This window comes from Xiphophorus maculatus, chromosome 20 (genome assembly GCF_002775205.1).
Source record: "Xiphophorus maculatus strain JP 163 A chromosome 20, X_maculatus-5.0-male, whole genome shotgun sequence".
NCBI lineage: Eukaryota > Metazoa > Chordata > Actinopteri > Cyprinodontiformes > Poeciliidae > Xiphophorus > Xiphophorus maculatus.
Genome location: NC_036462.1, coordinates 30954794 through 30974283, shown reverse-complemented (window position 1 = coordinate 30974283; position 19490 = coordinate 30954794). Strand labels below are relative to the sequence as shown.

The window sequence follows — 19490 nt, the reverse complement described above, 5'->3', positions numbered from 1 at the left end:
CGCCCCCTTCCAGCCAGAGGAGCCGCTGCTGCTGCCCGCTTACTGTCGCTTTGAGCTCGTGCAGCCCCCCTGGCCTCGCTGTCCAAACTAACATTTAGGTTTTAAGCGGCTTCTGTCTGCCGTCCGTCCTCGCCTGCTTTCATTTTTGCTGTATGGTCTTGGTTTGCGTGGTGCGGACGGAGACTGGAGGGCGTTTCTACTAATTCATTCACAAACGGGGCAACAATGGCAGCGCAGGACTTCAATTTCTTGCTCGCTACGGATTCGTACAAGGTGAGCGGATGTGTGTGGTGGTCCCCCGGGGGTTCTGTTCTTCGTAAAAAATAAAAATAAATAAATAAAAATGTTCCCGGTTGGTGGTAAGCATTTGTTGTGAGCGCGGCGGGTTGTGCTGTGCCCCAGCTCGGCGGCGCTGTTCTCTCACCTCGCTGTGGTGACAGAAACGGTGAGCAGCAGATGACTGCGAGGAATCGAAAGTTAAGCCCGATGTGTGCCGTGGGTGCTGGAGATGGAGATGGCAGCTGATCACCTGGAGCAGAGCCCGTATAGAAATCAGCATGTTGGGCACATAATCAGACATTGAGCCTTTAAAGGTTCAAACTAAACTCTCATTTTGCTCTGGTGAGTCTGTTGTTTCCCTCAATCGCAAATGTGTTGGGAATGAAATGTAAGAATTGGTGAATTTGTAAACGACGCGATAAAATGGACTAAGCTTAAATTGACATTTTTCATAAATTCTGTGACGATATTCAGAAGAGCCTCGGTTATAAACATGAGAGTGTTGCACATGGTCAGTCGTTGGATATGTACATGGAAGCACAAACTACTTCTGCTAAGACGCAACTTTGACTTTTTGTCGTTTGATAAACTAAGTCAGATTAAATACTAAAACGTTAAACGTGACAAGTTTTTGTTTTGTGTATGTTGGTAAGATTTTCAGAAGAATTTTGTGAGAAAGAGCTTTGTTGGCCAAAATTGTGCGCCCAAAAGAATTTTAAAAAAATCAGCAGTGCTAAGGGGAGCCTAACCACCTTACTGAGGCTGCTATGAAGGATAATTTGTTCTCAACACACTAAATATTGTGTTTTAAATATGTGAAATATTGCCAAGCTGGCGACGTGACCTTTCCTGTTTCATACACAATTTCCTCTTGAGCTGTTGATTCCATCCTTGGACATTTGGGTTGCAGGAAACCAAATTTCTTCATTATTTGCTCCTTCCAGTTGTTTATGGGAAGCGAAAACTGTTATACAAGTTCATTTCCTGTTCAGAGATGGTTTTTTTCTTCTTTTACTCAACAATTATTTATTTTTATTTTTAAAGTTATGTTTTGTGAGGAAAATATCACAACAACCACATACTAAGCAATATTGACTGATGAAAAAGAACCTAAAGGTCTGACATTTACTTGCGGGTGCTATGATTTTTGTTTTACATTTTATTTTCCAAGTGAAGCTGCTAGCGAGGAGCACATGTCTTCTGAACTACCGTGACTTTGTTTATAAGCAGATTAAAATTATTCCCTTTCTCCAAGACATCTCATTGCCTCGAGGCAGCCGGAAAAAAACTGCAACATTTCCTTTAGAGAATATAGAAAACTGTCTTTGATGGACGATCAGCTCTTGGTGGTGAGAATAACAAAGCTATTTGCTACAATCCGTTTCTTCTACCCAAAGGTTTTATCGGATCATCCAGATTAAAGAGAACATTTTCTGTTGACATAACACTGTATGCTAGAAAACAACTCGGTATTGTAAACTCGCACCCTAAAAGCAGTGGGTTTGGCTCCATCCTCCTCCCCTACATATCAAGGTGCCCCTGGGTAAGGCTCTTATTGCCTACTGCAGGGCAGTGTGCCTTGAGAATCAGGGTTGGGAAGCATATGACCCTCATTCTCAGCGGACAGAACGATATGAAACTAAAACGGGGGATTTGTGGTTGACTTGTTTTCAGTGGAACTTTAAAGCTGCCACAACACAGTTCTGCCAAATCATATCAGACCGAGGGCCCACAGCCACTGCCCATCCCCCCAGTGCTCTGCCAATGAAACACCAGATCACACAAAAAGGGTCATTTAAGTTTACCTTTAAATGTGGCCCGTCCCTTGAACTTAGAAACAAAAGTTAATATTTGTTTTGCACACGCACGTAAGCACACTTCCACCACTGGACAGGGGGGCCACAAATCCAGAAAATGTTGTCTTCCGCCTGAAAATCTCATCCATAAATTATTATGGAATAATAATTAATTAATTTCAATGAGTTGATTTCAGATTCGTTCTCACATGAACACCATCAGGGCTCAGAAGCGCCAGCTATTGGTTCCCTTTGGTTGCACCTGTGGAGTGTCACGCTGTGGAGCGCTTTGTTTTTCTCACTGGTGACTCCTACTGTTCTGGAAAAGAACTGCAGTGAGTGACGCGAAAATAGGGAATTTTTAGGCCATCGTCAGATCAAATCAAATCATGAGTAAGTTTAATATTCCTAATAAAACCAACATTGAAGTCTTATGGACAAAATACATTGTTTATCGGTGTGCAATCCTTTGTGTGCCATTTTCTTTTTCTTATGTTTGAACAATTCTCAAAACAGTATAAAATATAAAACAGCATAAACAGCATAAACTGTTAGTGTCATGATTGTTTATTAATTTCACTGACAGTTTATCTACTGCAACCAGTTAGGGTCACTAAATCCACATGTTATCTTATTCACAAGTTTCACTTTTTTTTTGTTTATCTGAAAATATAAAAAAGTTAGGCATTCAATAGTTTTTGTTGTTGTTGTTGCTAGACATGATTTGCCAATCAAGTCACTGTATCACACAGGCATTAATCTCAGTATCTGTTAAGCTTTCGGTTTCATTTGGGTCAGTGTGCGTTGTGGGATGTGTTTAGATATCCTCAGTTCAGAGACAGGTGGCTAAATGTGTCACAGTCACATGGTTGCACTGTAAATGGATGGCAGGATGCTTTTTTTACAGCATTCTGCAATGAATTTGAATGACTGTTCTCTCTCCAAGTGATCAAAACGGAAGATTAGTGAGGGCAATTGCAAAAAATGTCCAACAGATTACAAAAAGCTGTCATTTTGTACTGATAACCCATGAAGTTTGATTTGGCTGCTTATTTAAAGGCTACAGAGGAAGAACTACTTCAGGTTTCTGATATGTGGAATATTCTAAGACAGCCGTGACAAAATTGACTGTTTCTCAGGAGGATGACCATTGTGCAGACTACAGTGTTGCTGTGTACAGTAGATCTGGACTCTCTGTGGGTGATTCATTTCTAAACGTTTTCACACAACAATGAGTTCCAAGAAACGACGACCATCGTGTAAAAAGATTTAAAGATGTCAAAAACTCATACATAATTATGCACGAGAGGCAACGTTGTTTTTCAATTTAACAGAATTTTTGACAGTCTTTTGTCAAAGTAGGTCCTTTGTTTTACCAAGGCATATTGTTATGGAGTTATGACAACATTTTGAGCTTTATTAAAAGGAGGCAAACATTCAAATCAACAACAGTGCTGGTGCTCAGCAAGGTGGAGTCTGTGGCCCCCACGTAAGTGTTACAACAGCAATTCGCTGCTTGGGGCGGGCGGAAAGATGGTTCTGTTGTACATGCCTGAGACCTTTTGGGACTGTGCAGGTTGACATACTGACAGTTATCTAAAGGCTGAGACTTATCTAAACAATGATACTTCATGTGGCCCTCCTTAAGTGCAAATAATAGATTATTGTTTTTTGAGGGGCATGGGGAATATCACAACTGTTGGAGATGATACATTTTTTAAATCGTCATTGTTCCTCTGTTGTGATGCAGTCTACATTTTTTTTTTTTTTTTTTTTTAAGCGTCTTTCTTTTTCCTCCTCCATGTCCCAAACTCAGCGGGAGAGGCCACCAAAACCGTGAATAATTAAAGACATTATTTGTAACGTAGGGTTGTTTCCCCCCACCAGGTTCATCAACATCTGGCTGTTGGTGCTCTGGGGCTGAGCAGCACAGTTTTATAAATTGTAGGTGACACTTTTTATGCATGTCTTTTTTTATTGTATATATCTTACTTCAGCTTTTAATAAATGATACCCCAAGTGTTATGAGCTCACCTTAAAACTTTGTTCTGATGAATCGGAGTTGTCCGCTTGAGTTTGAAATTATGACTCAAGTAAACTAATAACGCAAAAATAAGACTTCCATCAAGTTTCTTTGCATAGCACGTTTCAGCAACAAAGCAGTTCAAAGTGCTTTAAATCATAAAAAGTCATAAGGTGTACTCACCAAAGACCTGAGACTTGATTTGGATTCCTGAGCCCATGTTCTCAAAACAATCCTGACTAAAAGGACCGTCCTCTCAGTGATGCCATTTTAGGAAAATTCTTAAAACGTCTCAAACTTCAAGATTCTTTTTCAGAGTTTTAACAAAAATTCTAAGCCCCTTGGATCTTAAGTGAGCTCCCAAGGTGACAAAATACTAAGAGTATGCGAGAAGGCTTTTAGTGAGCATAAGAGTGTCTTAAGCAGGGAAGATGGTGGAAAGACAGGAGAGAGATTCTCTGTAAAGTGGATGGAGAGTAAAATGACCAGCATACTGAGAAGCCGTGACGCGTTACGATGATGATGATGTACATGAGGTACAATCAAACATATTAATGTCATGCGGCAATTTTGTTTTGCATAGTTTCATCACTATGACCCACTTTTCCTAATCCACTCCAGATTCAGTGATCAGTTAAGATCTATCAATTATCTACTTAAGGCTTTTTTGTTTGGTTGGTTGGGTTTTTTTTAGGTGTTTTTGTTAGTTTATCAACCAGTCAAAGCCCCTATAAGGCAGTGTCACACCTAGCAAGAGGTCAACCACACCTCCTCATTAAGATAGGGATATTTCTGTCGACTTCTCGCTCAGTAGCTGACTCTTAAGCTAGGACTCCTTGGCAAGAATTTTTAGGCAATGATGGGAGCTCTCTGAAAGGATTCGGCTATACAGGCCATGGTCTGTCACTCAAGTCTCACTAAGTGTTGACTCCTGTAATGAAGAGTGAAAGGAAGCCAGAATGTGAGATACAGACTGCAGTTGATCATAAGTCAGTAGCTTTACTGTGAAAAGATGTGCTTAGTTATTAGCTAGTGACTGCTTATGGATTATGTTAATGACTTTTATTTCTACTCATGGTATTAGATGAGGAAATCACCGATGCTTTAATGCCCTATTTTTATATCTAGTTGCGAGAACTTAAGTTTTCTATAAACTTAAGTCACCCAAAAGACCAAATATTCCTAACTTTTTGTTCGTATTGTATACCTACCTGCATACCCTGCTCTCACCAGCTTTTTGAACCTAAATTGACTGTTTGCTTTTTCCTTTCAGATCACACACTACAAACAGTATCCTCCAAACGTCAGCAAAATTTACTCCTACTTTGAGTGCAGGCAGAAGAAAGGCTCTCAGTTCAATGAGGTGGTGTTCTTCGGTCTGCAGTATTTGCTTAAGAAGTACCTCACAGGTATGTTCTCCCGTCAAGAAAACAACTATGAACAGCTGTCCAATGTTAAAACTTTGAGACATGAACATGGTGATTTTCAAGGACTTGACTTTATGCTTATCCATCTTCATTGCTTTGGGGAGACAGCATAATCTTCCAACAACTTACTGGTATATCCAAAGGGTTTCACTACAAATAACATTTATGAAAGTTCCAATCCAGCATTGAACGTTCAGACACACATAATACGTCGCCATAAATGTTCCGTTAAAGTTTGGAGGCAACATTCGCCGGATGTCAGAATGATGCTAATATGGCAGCAATGTTCCCTGAACTGTAAGGTTCTCCTGTTTCCCCCCCATTTCCTAGTGGAAATATTCCACACTTAACAAATTACAAAATGTACTTAAAAATAACACATGGCAAAGAACTAATTCATTTTAAAGTGTTAGACTTCCAAGACAAATGTGATGATAAAAGACGAATCACACTTTCTTCCTCTGTCCACATGTGCATAAATGACAACACCCTGGAGATGGATGTTGGTATCCAAACTCCTTAGGAACTACAACCTTCAACATGTCCATCAGCCTTAACATCGCCATGGAACATAAACACTGTAAAATATTGGGTTCATTGAAATGAGGCTGAGGAGAATCTTCTTAAAATCAGAAACGGTTTACCTCCTTACTCCACAGTAGTAGGAGTCCGCAGTAATTCCTTAAGGTATGCTTTCCCTGATGACATTATTTCCCTGAACTAAACAAAGCTATAAATCCCATCTCTTGATCCAGACTGCTGTAGCAGTGTTGACCAGCATCTTCTTCAACCTCTGGGTGTAGGAGAAAGCCTTCCTGTGCAAGAATAAAAATGTCATGATTTCCAGTTTTGAAACTATAATCAAAGGTTGCACTTTATAACTGATTAGAAGTTTATGCTAAGTCCAAATTTTAAAAGAATTTGGTCAATGCTTTTTGCCTTTGTGGTGAAAACATTGGGCTCTGCAGTCATTTGCTGTCACCCCTGTGAACAAAATTAAATCCCTTCAAAATCGGAGAATGTTCCAAACGTTTGCAGTATGTCTCAAAGCCTTAGAGACTTGTCCAATAGGAGTATTATCACCCCCACTCCTACACACACACGCGCACACACCACCTACCCTCACCCACCCACACACACATAAAGAGCTACTGTGCTTCATTTCTTAACATACATTTTTAATAATCTGTGAATGTTATGGTTTTTTTATTGTTAGAAAAAAATATTCAAAAAACAAATCAGGGCCAGACAGTAAGCCTGCTTCTAGATCTGCAGTAAACAATAAATCAATTAATTGTGTGTTAAATTAAAGCTGGCTTAATAATTCTCATTTACATAATTTATTGTTTTTCCATTTTCTTTCTCTTTCTACCAAAACTGGTCTTCGGTCTGGTGCTGTGGCCTCAACTAGCTTCTGTTTTTGAAGGACAGTTTTGCTTCCAGAGACTTCATAATTCATTTTATTTGTCGTTTCTTTTTTTTAAATTTTATTTTGGATATTTAGAATGTCTTCCAGTTTGAGTGTTAAATGTTCACTAGTTTATCTTTGAGAATGCGTTCTTGCAAACGGTCTCAAAACAACATTACTGTTTGTCACAATAACTTCTGGGACAATTTATTATCCGGCAAAAATTGTTATTGTGCCTGAGGGGGAAAAAAAAAAATCAAATATGAACACTCGCATCTTTCCTCCGCCTGACATGAGAACAGAAATAAGACTAAAACGGCAAACTCCAAGCTGTTTTCTCATGAGAAATTGTTTTTTATTGCCCATAGAAACCGTTAATAGCCTGCCACAGTTTTGTATTTTTTCCGGCTTCATTCACATCAACTTTGATCCACTCATAGGGGTCTGGTAGCTTTGCTAACACTCGGTGTTGTTTACAGGCCCAGTTGTGACCGAGGACAAGATTCAGGAGGCCAAGCTATTCTACCAGATGCATTTCAAACAGGCTGTGTTTGATGAAGAGGGCTGGAGAAAAGTCCTAGAGGTATTCAGAGACGGGTTCAACTACACCTGTGTTCCAATCACTTTACTATGTGAAAGACGTTCAAAGAAAAAGTTGTTGTTTTTTCTGTCAGAAACACAATGGCCGTCTTCCTATTCGCATCAAAGCGGTTCCAGAGGGGAAGATCATACCAAGAGGCAACGTTCTGTTTACTGTGGAAAATACAGATCAGGATTTCTACTGGCTCACCAACTACATTGAGGTAAATTTGAAAAAAATAACTTGTTTTTGTTGAAATATGTCAAATTAATAATACAGAGTAGCAAAACCTGCTCACACAGATTGAAACTTTAAAGATCGCTGAGTGTCCAGAGAGACCCCCAGAAAGACAAGCAAATAACAGAACCTTGATTCTGACTCTGAGAGGCGCTAGTTGGTATAAATGTCTCTGAGGTGGACAATTCTAGTTAAGGAAGGCTGGTTTTGTTGGAGATGATGATGTAAAGAAGGATTTTCCATAAAATCCTGAAAATTATGGACAACCATATTTGCTCTTCATGACTGTCCTAGAAAAACAGAGTCTTCAGTCGGAGGCTTCCTCACATTCGCTGTTATACAGACTGCTACAGGAGGTCCATCAGAGTCTACAGTAACTCAGACGAATCTTGACTTAATAGGAGTTCCAACATTTGACTTTGAATTGTGCTTTTACTTAATTGTGACTTATACTGGGACATTTGGTATCTGATTTCATAATAATTCAGATTGTAGGATTAAGAATAACAAGGAAATAATTTCAGGCTTCCACTCAAAAACACAGGATTTTTGTTCTAAAAAAGCCATGTTGCATCATGTTTTTTAGACTTGTCAGATTCTAAATTTTGAAAAACCTATTGATGCAATGTCAATTGATGCAATTGATTTTATTGTAATGTGAGCTTTACGTCATGTCAGCTAATGGTGGAACTGTGTCCAGTAAAACCCAGCCCTTCATATAACACTGCACCTTCATGCAGAAGGTCTGGGCTCTCTGCTATCAAGAAATTATTTCTTCCTGGAGATATGGACCTTGTTGAGGTTATTAATCAATTGCTAGTGTTTGCCCGTGACGTACTTAATGTACCAGTTCTCTGCTACGATTCTTACGGGAAATTGCCTGCACTGTAAACAACCATCCTCCACTGCGAACAGAGAAGAGCTGAGCCGCACAAGGCGGCCGTTCATGTCAATTCAATAAATAGTAGTGTGACCAACATTGACTGAAGGGCTTCCTTCACTTCCTCTGCTACAGTCAGGTTACAATTCTAAAGCAGCAGAAAATCAACATAATAGATTACATCTTCTTCTGTTTGCCAATTGGCCTGGTAGAAAATCTACCGGAAGGAATCGGAGTGAAGGGGAGAAAGCCCAGACTGTGCTGGAAGCGAGATTTTATTTTAGCGGAATTAGACAGGAGGTCTGTGGCCGGGCTAAGAGGTAATCAGCTTAAACTCTGAGAGCAACTAGCAGATCTTACCTTTAGGAATCGTTTTAAATGTCCGCTCTAATTTATTCATTACAGTGTTCGACGTGCATTTGGACTTTCCGTCTTTGAATCTCTGCTTCAACTTACAGTCATGTCTAAGCGTTTCACCTGCTACAGAACCTTTTGCATCCAGAATAAAAGGCTGATTACTCATTTAAAAGCTCATTAAAAACAGAATCAGACTCTGTTGGGGGGGCTCTCCTTGATCCTTAATGTTTTTGTTTTTTATTTGCTTCTTTTTGGCCATAGACCATGCTGGTGCAGATGTGGTATCCCATCACAGTAGCTACCGTATCCAGAGAGTTTAAGAAGATTCTGGCCAAACACCTGAAGGCCACTTCAGGGAGCGTGGAGGGCCTGGAGCTGAAGCTGCATGACTTCGGCTACAGAGGAGTCTCATCCCAGGAGGTCAGGAGGCTCTCACTGCCTCTCTTCACTATATGTGTGTCTCATATGTTGGTTCTACATTATACATTTCTTTATTCTTCAAGACATCTTTATTTAGAAAGTATGACACACAAGTAATAATAATAAAGGATATCAAAATTATTGTTATTATTACTTAAGTTAAAATAGAGTTGACAAATATCATTAATAAAAATGTTTCTAAACCCGGACAAAATTTGTATGTAAATCTGAAAAGAAGTCACTATTTGTGATCATTTTGCCAGAATTATAGAATAAAATTAACTTTTTGTGAACACGGCAAACTTTGCTTCTTTGTAATTGTTTTTTCCATTAAAACCTTTGTAAATATTTTTGGAGTCCTGGGCAAAAATCTGACCAGAGAGGGGGAAACGTGCATAATGTTTCCCCCTCTGTGGAAACGTTTCATGTTTCCGCACAAAACATTTCGCTTCGTGTGGAAACGAAATGTTAAGGATTTTAAACTTTTCCCACTTTTTCATTTAAACACTATTATTTCACACCTAGCTATAAGTCGCTAAATCAAACCTTTTGAAAGTGTGTGTGTAACGGTATTAAAACGTGGATAAATCCACCTGTCGTTCATAGTAATCTCACTGAAGGGTCTATGGCGATGGCTGACGTTTGTTGCAGATAAACTTTCTAAATAAACTTGTAGATAATTTTTCAAGTTTCATTTTTTTTATTGTTTGTATTTTTAATTTGCAGTCTGCAGCTTTGGGTGGAGCCGCTCACCTGGTTAATTTCTGTGGTACAGACACGATAGCCGGAGTATTGATGGCTCAACGGTATTACGGCTGTCCGATGGCTGGCTTCTCCATCCCAGCGGCTGAACACAGGTAATCTAAACATTGTGGACAAGTAGAAGAAGCAGTTCAGAAACTACATCCATCAAGAAGAGAGTAGATCCTCAATGCTGGTTTCCAATCAGTGTGTTAAAGCTTTAACACAGTTTCCTTTTCAGTCGCAAGCGTCACTTCTGTTTCTGCCCCCGCCTCCCATGATGTAGTTCATCTCTTCCTTCCTTTTTGCGTCCTGTCTAGTACGATCATATCCTGGGGGAAGAACAAGGAGAAGGAGGCCTTTGAGAGGATCCTCGACCAGTTTCTGTCGGGACCAGTGTCGGTGGTCAGTGACAGCTACGACATCTTCAATGCCTGCAAACACATCTGGGGAGATGAGCTGAAGGAACGCGTGATGGAGCGCAGTGAGGACTCCTGTCTGGTGATCAGGCCCGATTCTGGAGACCCAGCAGAGACTCTAATTGAGGTAAATAAGAGATCAAGTGTCTGGCTTCATTTTAATTTTAAATTTAAATAAAAAGACATTAAAGTTTGTAGCTGCAACAATTTTGGCTTAAATGTATTTTTGGGGCTCAAGTGGGCGTCCAACCTTCCTCTGTTATTCTTTGACTTAATTACACACCATGCGTTTTCATTGGGTCTGCACTTCAGGATGGGCCTGCTAAGCCTGCTTGGTAATTGTCTGCACATATTTGACTTCACATAATTTGTTGATGCATGCAAAAACCTTCAGCTACAGTAAAACTGTAAGATTGCCACGCTGCTTGAGTATTAACCAACATGCAGCAGTGTTGATTGCGCCATCGCTCCTGATCCTAAACCCTTTGGGACCACAGCAGCTCAGCACAGTACAGAGTTCAATCTCCAGCTGCTAAAGCCAGATGGTGTTTAGGGAAAGCTCCGGACTGCATCTAGAATGTAATATGGCGTTCTCAGTTCAGCATATGACTTGTATTTGTTTTCGTTATCAATCAAAACGCCACCAAGAAATCTGAAATTAGATATTTGTATAAAAAGCTTCAAAAGACACATAATCTGTCTGAAGCCTGGGCAAAGGACTCTTCCGAATTAGCACCAAATTAGTCTGAGTGGCTACAAGAGACCTATGTTTTAGAGAAGCCATTAAAAAGCCCTATCTCAGTCCCATAGAAAGCGTATTTAGAACTGAAAATGTGTTTTAGAGCAAGGCTGCCTTCAAACCAGAAATGGGCCTCAATTTCAGCAAGATGTTATAAAAGACTAGTGGAAATATGACCATAATATTTAAAAACACAGCTTAAAGACAATTATACTAAGTGTTGAATGTACTGTATGTGAACTTCTGAATTTAAATAAAAAATAATTTTTTTGCATTTTAGTGAATAAAATTGTTTCTTTAATCCTTCCTCACCTAAAACTGTAAAGCTTTAATCTGATTCTATGTGAGACAATGAAGTATTTGTGTTATATGAATATCTGTTTTTTACTTTAGCTGTTACCTTTTAACTGGATCAGTTGCTGATTATTTGATATGGGACTGCAGACATATTTTTTGAGGAATTGTTGCACAGTAGTCTTCTATAAAAATGGCAATATAAAGATTAGTGTCTGAAAGTCATGTTACAGTAGATTCAGACTGTAACTACATCACCAAAGCATGTTGATCATCAGACGATAGCGTATTTAAATCTGCTCTAGTTGACTTGAGATTATGTGACACATTTCCCTCTAACAATGATTTCACCTTTAGGTCATCAAGATTTTAGGAGAGTGTTTTGGCTACAGTCTGAACTCAGTGGGATACAAGGTTCTTCCATCTTACCTGCGGATCATCCAAGGGGATGGCATTGACCTCAGCTCAGTAGATCAGGTAAGAGAAATCTGCAGATTGGAAAGGTTACATAATACCTGCATAACTGAAGCACTGTGCCGTTTCAAGGTATCTTAGTCTCAAATTGACAACAAAGATGTGAAGAATCGGTAAAACTGAAATAGAAGGCGCAGTTGGAAGCTGCTTGTTCTGCAAAGTACTCTGATGGTTTGTTACAAGTAAAACAACATTTCCACTGCTGGCAAAGCCTGAAAATGCTTTTTTTATTGTGATAAAACACAAGCTTCAAAACACAAACTACTTCAAGGTGAGGTTAAGGGTTCTTTCGGGCGCCTCCGTGTTCGAAAGGGCCGATGTGGCGAAGTGGGAGTCAGACATCCGTCCACCTCTGTTACACTCCCGAATCCCAAAGTGAGGAAATGGCAGGCCTGCGTCAGCTGACCGGTACAGGGGCGAGGTGGTGATGCAGAAGCGGCGTACCACCAGCCTGCAGCAGGATTTAAAAGCATAAAAAAGACTCAAATCATCTTCAAGGAGAAGAGTAAAGAAGTGAGATGTAGAGTTTAAATTTGAAGACTTTACTTAACCAACAATGGTTCACATTGGTCTAATATGCAGTGACTGTTTTGAAAAGATTGGTACAGTGAGACCTTATTAGTCAGTCAGATGATCCTCTTCTGTAACAGAAGAGGATTAGGGCCACTGGAACAAAAGAGAACTCTGACTTTTTGTGAAGTGCACTGAGACGATATTTGATGTGACTTGGCACTATATAAACAAACTGACCTGAATAAACTTTAACCTCAGAATTATAAGAATAAAGTTAGCTTTTCTTCTCCAGTGACCCTAGTCCTTCTGTGTACCCTGTCATCCATAGTCTGGTCATCACCTTCCTATGAAATCCCACTCGATTCCCATTTCCCTTCACATCTGCGTTTGGGATTTCTCCCATTGAGCTCAATTTCTCTGGTTGACTTTCAATGGGGCCAATCAGCGAACAGTAGTAGTTGTGAACAATGACAAGGTTAGCATCAGAAATGTGCCTTTAGCTTCAGACAAAATTATTATTGTCTGTAATTTTGTTTTTGACCTTTTTTTTATTCTGCTTCTGATTTCTCTAGATTCTTGCTAACCTGAGTGATGAAGGGTGGAGTGCTGAGAATGTGCTTTTTGGCTGTGGCAGCTCCTTGCTTCAGAAGCTAAACAGAGATACACTTAGCTGTGCATTCAAGTGCAGCTATGTAGAGACCAATGGTAAAGGGGTAAGTGCTACAACTTAGGCCAGACACTCAGCCATTCGAAATTTCAGAGCACACATTACAATTTTTTGATCCTCTCCTGCCACCTGTAATGTCATCATGCTAAGAAAGAGTTTTAAAACACAGCCACCAAAAAAGTGGACTCTGGTCCTCCTACAAACCTAGGTCAATCGAACCTAGGTATTTCAGATCCGGGTTCGGTTGACCTAGGTCAAGTGAACTCTGGTGCGGTTCGAATGCACATGTGAACGCCAATGTGCATTTGAACTGGAGACCGCTTAATTAAAAATCAGGAAGTGGATCACAGCGCAGGGCATTCTGGGTAAATACAACTAAAACAAATGTGTGAATCCAGCACTTGCGGAAGAAGTGGCTCTAGGTCTTTTATTAAAGACGGAAGAGAAATCCTCCAACCACTAAATTTGATGCCTCTCCATCTTTGTTGACATTTTGTGAAGAAGGAAGTTGTGCTCAGTGTCTTCCTCGGAGGTTTTAGTGTTGTTTTTTTGACTAGTTTGCCCCCACCGGCAAAGGGAGGGAACAGATTTTTTTTTAATGGATCTGAATCGTTAGACACGGAGAACCGCAGCAGCTCAAAATCTAACAAATGTTGCAATTTTGGTCCAATCGAACCGAGTCTACCGAACTATCTGGTGTGAAAACACACTTAGGCTGCTGGGTGTATTGCTGTCAATCCCACTGCAAGAGCTTCACTCCATTCATGTTCTCATTGCTGCTTTTTTAACCACTTTGTTTTTTTGAAGGACCAACTTTACCGGTTTTTATTACAGCGGATCTGAAAAAGTCTCATGAACTCTCAGGATTGTCAATTATGATGTTCATTTTATGGAGCATTTTTTTTGTCTTCAGCATGATTACCTCAAGTGGGTCCAGAGCAGTCTTCAGAACAGAGCCAGGCTTTTATATCAGCTTGTTTAGCTTTTCTGTGTCGCTGGCTCTCATACTGCTCATGAAGTACAATCTGCCCTGTCTCGCATGTAGCGTCACTGCTGCGCCTCTAGCCTGACTGTTTTCTAATCGAACAACCAAGTATTTCTACTCCTCCTCCACTTCCTGTCCCAACATGGAAACCGCGGTTGACCTTTTCCTTCTTGTCCAGCTCTGATGAACCCGACAGCTGCAGAGTCATCTGAGTATTTCTGCAGACGCGACCGGACTCTAACGTATGCCGGCGGTCTGAAGGGCACCGAGTGAAAAGGAATGCTAAGAGTACAGCCTGCTTTGGTGCTGCTGACCCCCGTGGTCAGAAAGATGACTCTTCAGACTCTCAAACTTTTATCTGTTTGTCAGGTTGTCCACTGCTCTGGAGCCTCTGACAGCAGTCGGGGTGAATTGTGTGAAATGCAGCCTGACTCATTTAAAGCAGGCAGCACAGTGGTGCCTGCTTTGTCCAGATGAGCATGGGTTTGTTGTAGCAGGTGTATGATGGTGTGTAACGCCGCATTGTGTAATAATGCCGCAATATATAATAACGTAGTAAAATTGCTCTTCAGAATGTAATAAAACATCAGCAAGGCTACATTTTATAGCACTTGACACAAAATGTAATAAAATCCTTAAGCGTATTCTTCAATGCTTTCTGCCCCATATGTAATTATGCTGTTATTACATATAATAACAGCGGTAGATTATTACAAAATGCAGAGGTAGCTCTTTATTTATTTTTAAATAATGTAATAATGTGGCACATTAAACAAGTCTCAGTTTCCCTCTGTCCCACTGCAAGCTGACATGCTGCTCTATGACCTGGTGTGTGTTGTAGATGGATGTGTGCAAGCAGCCAGTGACCGACCCGTCCAAGGGGTCGAAGCGGGGCCGGTTATCGCTGAGGAGAAACTCGGACGGCTTCCTCGAGACAATAGAGAGAGGAGCAGGCAAACCGGAGGAGGTCTTTCGCAACATTTTTTTTCTAATCACACATTACGTCACTTAACTAAACTTAAAATAGCAATTACAATCTAACTTTCAGTTTTTTGTTTGTTTTTAAAATTGCTAACAATTTAAATTATTCTTTTACTAAAATATTTTATTTACCTCGTTCTTAGCTTTTCCAAATATGGTGGAATAGTTGTTGTTGACGTAACTGCTTGTGTGTTTTGTCTCTAGTTTTACAGTGACGACACAAAATTAAATTACACATATAATTAAAACAGTTCTGTTTACTAACACCTTTGGAGAGTCCATTAACAATCATCCTAATATGATCCAAACCAAAGTTGGACATCAGTATACCTAGTTCAGTTCAGATCAATTTTTTTTTATAAAAGACCAATTATTTAAAAAAAAAAAAAAAAAAAAGTAATCTCAAGACATGTTAAAATACAAACAGGTCCGATTCATACCCTTAAATATTTAACAACTTCAGTCCTTAGATCAGTTCAATCTATGGACTGAATTAATCTAGTCCATAGATTAAGTCAAGTGTAGCTACATACAGCCGAAATGCAAACTGTTTAAGTTTGATTTAAGTTTGAAGTCATTTTAATTCCACCAGGCATTTTGTTTCTGATTGGAAATGAGATCAGCAATTATAAACCAATGTGAAATGAGTGTCAGATTTTGGAAAAAAGAATCTGCTTAATTGAGATTTTTTCTTTAAAAAATGGCATGTGTAAAAAAAATTTTTAAAAAATGTACCTTTTCTCAGTGAGTGGGAAAGATCTTCATTGGCATTCAACCATTATGATTTTTTTTATTGCTAAGAAGATTTTGTATCTTTTAACTGGTGCTTTGATGATTTTGTTTTTGGTGATCAGTATCGTATCTATGGTTTTGGAAGACCTGCATGTCATCTCCCATCAATTTAGCTCCATCCACAGATTCTGGGCCACTCCACAATATTATTGTTACCTCCAGTCAGAAGAAAAATGCTGGTAATATGAAAAGATAACTTTAAACCCAGTGTTATAAATAACATTGAGCTTAATAAATGTACAAGTTAATGCAATGCTGGGTACAATAATTCAGGTCAAAACGTTGTTTTTCTAAGGAAGCCCAGCTGATTGCATCAAGCACTGGGATTTGCAGGAATTCCTCGCCCTGAGCAGGCATGTAATTTGATTTCACAATCTAAAAGGTTCTGTTGACAAGCTAATCACAAATGCATGATGTGACACTTTCAGATCACCCACGGCAACCGACTCTGATGTCAGATGCAACCCTGATTTAATAAAGTTAATTAAGCAATTAGGAGCGTTCTCCAGATATTCCTTTTATAGAGCAATGCTGCTTCTTTATGTGGTGAAGAAAAAAACATCACCTGAACTCTTAAAAATCAGTGATGTGACTTACTCTGATCACTGAACTTTTGCTGCCAGATGATGTGTGTCTCTCTCTCCTATATCCTACAATTTAAGGAGCTACTGTATATATGCAACTAACTCTTATGTTTGTAAGATTTTAATTGCTTCAACATTCCTGCTGGCTCAGCGCTAGTCTGTTTAGCCAAGTTTCTCCCATAGACTGAGACACATCTATAATCAACTCTTTTTTTTCTTTAAAATTGAAACCACTCCTGGACCGGCCGGACTTCTATTTTGTTTAATTTTTGACAATTTCTTTGTGTCGGTTCTGTCTTCACAAACCCCCTGGATCTGCTGCAGGATTCTTCCTGTTAAAGGGAAGTTAGGCATCTTAATTGCAAAATTCTTTTTTGCATCCAGGACAAATTGATGTTAAAGCCCAAGATTCCAAATAAGTCATTTCCATTTTTGGAAATGGAATATACTTCATTGCACCCTCTGAAAGTTCTGGGTTGACAACATTTACCCATTTTTCTTTTCACATTACCGTACTTCAAACCTCTCTGACTGCGTTGCATTGTAGTGATAAAATCCAACAATGTTGTCGGAGGTTTAGTTCTTCCAGGTAAGGGGCGTGACCGCTGATTGGTCAGTTGCTGACAATCCCAGTGGAGTGATTGACAGGTGGCTTCATGTGAGTTCTGTTAACACCACACAGCTACCAATAGATCCATTCTCTAGCATCCAGAATCTGTAAGAGTTCTGAAACTGGAGTGTGTGTGTGTGTGTGTGTGGCGCATTTACAGTCACGTCTTTTCCTGTTAGACTGGAAACGTGGTGCTCTTGTGAGTGTGGTTAACATGTGCTCTGTGCTCTTCAGGACCTCCTGGTGACTGTTTTTGAGAATGGCAGCCTGCTGCAGGACTACTCTCTGGACGAGATCAGGAAAAACGCTCTGCTTCAGGACGACGAGCCAAACCCAAACCTGTACAACCACGAACGGGAGCTGCTGCACAACCACATCATCAGCAGCATCCATTAGAACACCCGGACGACTCGTAGGACTCACGGTACTCTGGGCACAACGGGGAGTGGCGGCACACAGACTAGCCATTTTTTTTTAAAGCACCAACTACATGATGAAAGTCTTGATTAGTCACTGCCAAGAGCCACCAACAACCCACCACTGCAATCTTCATATCGAAGAGCCACAACATGTCTGTGTTCACTCCCATCTGCTTCCCTCACTCCCGTAATTCTTGCACAATCACCTGGTGTCCCATAATGCTGCAGCAGTGAACACAGCAGCGTAGTCTTGACACTAAACGTGACCAACTAAAGCTCAGGTTAAGATATAAGCTAAGTTACTCATTTCCAAAAATGTCTTGTGCTCCTATTGAGTTCTACGTCAGAGGTGGGCCAATAGATCAGCTGGACACAGGAAACATTTGCAATTGTTGTGCATCAGCCGATGTTCCAGTGAAGTTCGGTCCCGTCAGACTCTGGTGGACATTTAGAGAGCTGGAACTTTGTGAACGACGAAAAGCCATAAAAACTGAAAATATCTGGCCTTTCCTACTGGCCAGCAGTGTTACAGTATCATGTCATAGTATTTCCGTATCTTCGTCAATCTTTGAAAGCAGACGCCTCCTGTCACAATTCAACAACAAGTTCAGGAAATAACTATGAAACGATGCGAACAGTTGCATCATAACAGCAGTTTATGTTCATACCATTAGGCAGGCATGTACTTTGTAACATTGCTCTGTCCAGAACCCCAAAGTATCCATTTTTTAATTATTCCATAACATTTAAGTTGTCATAAGAATGTGGCTTTTTTTTTTCTTTATGTGGAGTGAAATGTTTAGGAAATGTCATTTCAGTAATATTGACTAAATGCTTTCATGGGAGTTCAGTCCTCATCCATTTCAGGCGTTTTCAGACAGCAGTGTTGTCTTCAGTCACAGCCCTCTTACCACCTGCTGGCTCTTAAAGGAACAGCGCTTTGCTGCGAAGAAACCCATTGCAATTATTACGTTTGGTACCAAAAAGTACCGTGTACTCAGCAGCTTATCAAGGGAAAAACTGAAATCTGTGTAAGAAGAATAACACAGATGCTTCTATCACAGCCTTATTAATACATACTTAACATTGAGCTTAATTAGAAAGCCATGCTACTGTAAACTGTTCAGATTATAGACCAAGCAGAGATTTTATTGTCTTTGGCTAAAATGTCCCATTTTCCAGGCCCGGTCCTACGTCACCATGGTTACGGCTGTTTCTGTTTAATCGTGACCACAGCAGACTAGCTGACTCACATTTCCCTTGGTGTTGCTCTTGCCGGCTTACAGTGCTAACATGCTAACATGTTAGCTTCGGGGACTGGACTCGGGCCTTGCTGCTGTTGTGGAAGGAAAACTAAAAGGTCACATCCAGGTGGAATAAAGCATGTTTTTAATGACAAGCTGGGACATTACACAAGTGCTTTTATTAATCTTGCACAGCTCAATATCATGGCTGAACTTTTTAATTGTATAAAATGATATTTATTTTTGGAAAGGTGTAGCGCTCATCTGGTTTTCTGATTAAAAATGTCTGATTCACATCTATACGACAAACCTGCGTTCATCCCATGGCCTCATGTTTTCACACCCTATAATGACGCCAGTTTGTTATTGATTGTACATTCTGATTCAATGTTTAGTAGAACTGCAATAGTTTTGATTACCAGTTTGTGATGTTTTGTTTTGAGGTTAGTGTTTTATTTGTGCATTTAATCTTTACTCAAAACTGATTGGAAACTTATTATTATTATTATTATTAGTAGTAGTAGTAGTTTAACCCCTTTCTGTTTGCTGCGTTGATCTGAGAAAAACAGCCAGTTTGTTTTGCCACATGCTGCTTGAAAAGATTGATTTTAATATTAAACA

At 39.9% G+C, this 19490-nt stretch overlaps 1 protein-coding gene across 2 annotated transcripts; it reads left to right on the top strand.

Annotated features, from left to right (window-relative positions):
• On the top strand, positions 1 to 19165 carry LOC102220339 (nicotinamide phosphoribosyltransferase-like). Of its 2 annotated transcripts, XM_023324974.1 has the most exons (12): positions 1 to 273; positions 3963 to 4019; positions 5372 to 5507; positions 7413 to 7516; positions 7608 to 7736; positions 9249 to 9407; positions 10134 to 10264; positions 10469 to 10694; positions 11958 to 12077; positions 13160 to 13300; positions 15081 to 15206; positions 17441 to 19165. In XM_023324974.1, the coding sequence occupies exons 4-12, from the start codon at positions 7463 to 7465 to the stop codon at positions 17600 to 17602; spliced, it is 1248 nt and encodes a 415-aa protein (XP_023180742.1). In that variant the 5' UTR covers positions 1 to 273; positions 3963 to 4019; positions 5372 to 5507; positions 7413 to 7462; the 3' UTR covers positions 17603 to 19165. The 2 variants fall into 2 exon arrangements, with proteins under 2 accessions (XP_023180742.1, XP_005803755.1); XM_005803698.2 differs by lacking the exon at positions 3963 to 4019.
• Positions 19166 to 19490: the final 325 nt, after the last annotated feature.

Coding starts and splice junctions, on each gene's coding strand:
- LOC102220339 (XM_005803698.2), top strand. CDS start 226: ATGGCAGCGCAGGACTTCAATTTCTTGCTCGCTACGGATTCGTACAAG. Junction 10,695..11,957: donor CAGCAGAGACTCTAATTGAG/GTAAATAAGAGA, acceptor TTTCACCTTTAG/GTCATCAAGATTTTAGGAGA. Junction 13,301..15,080: donor TAGAGACCAATGGTAAAGGG/GTAAGTGCTACA, acceptor TGTGTGTTGTAG/ATGGATGTGTGCAAGCAGCC.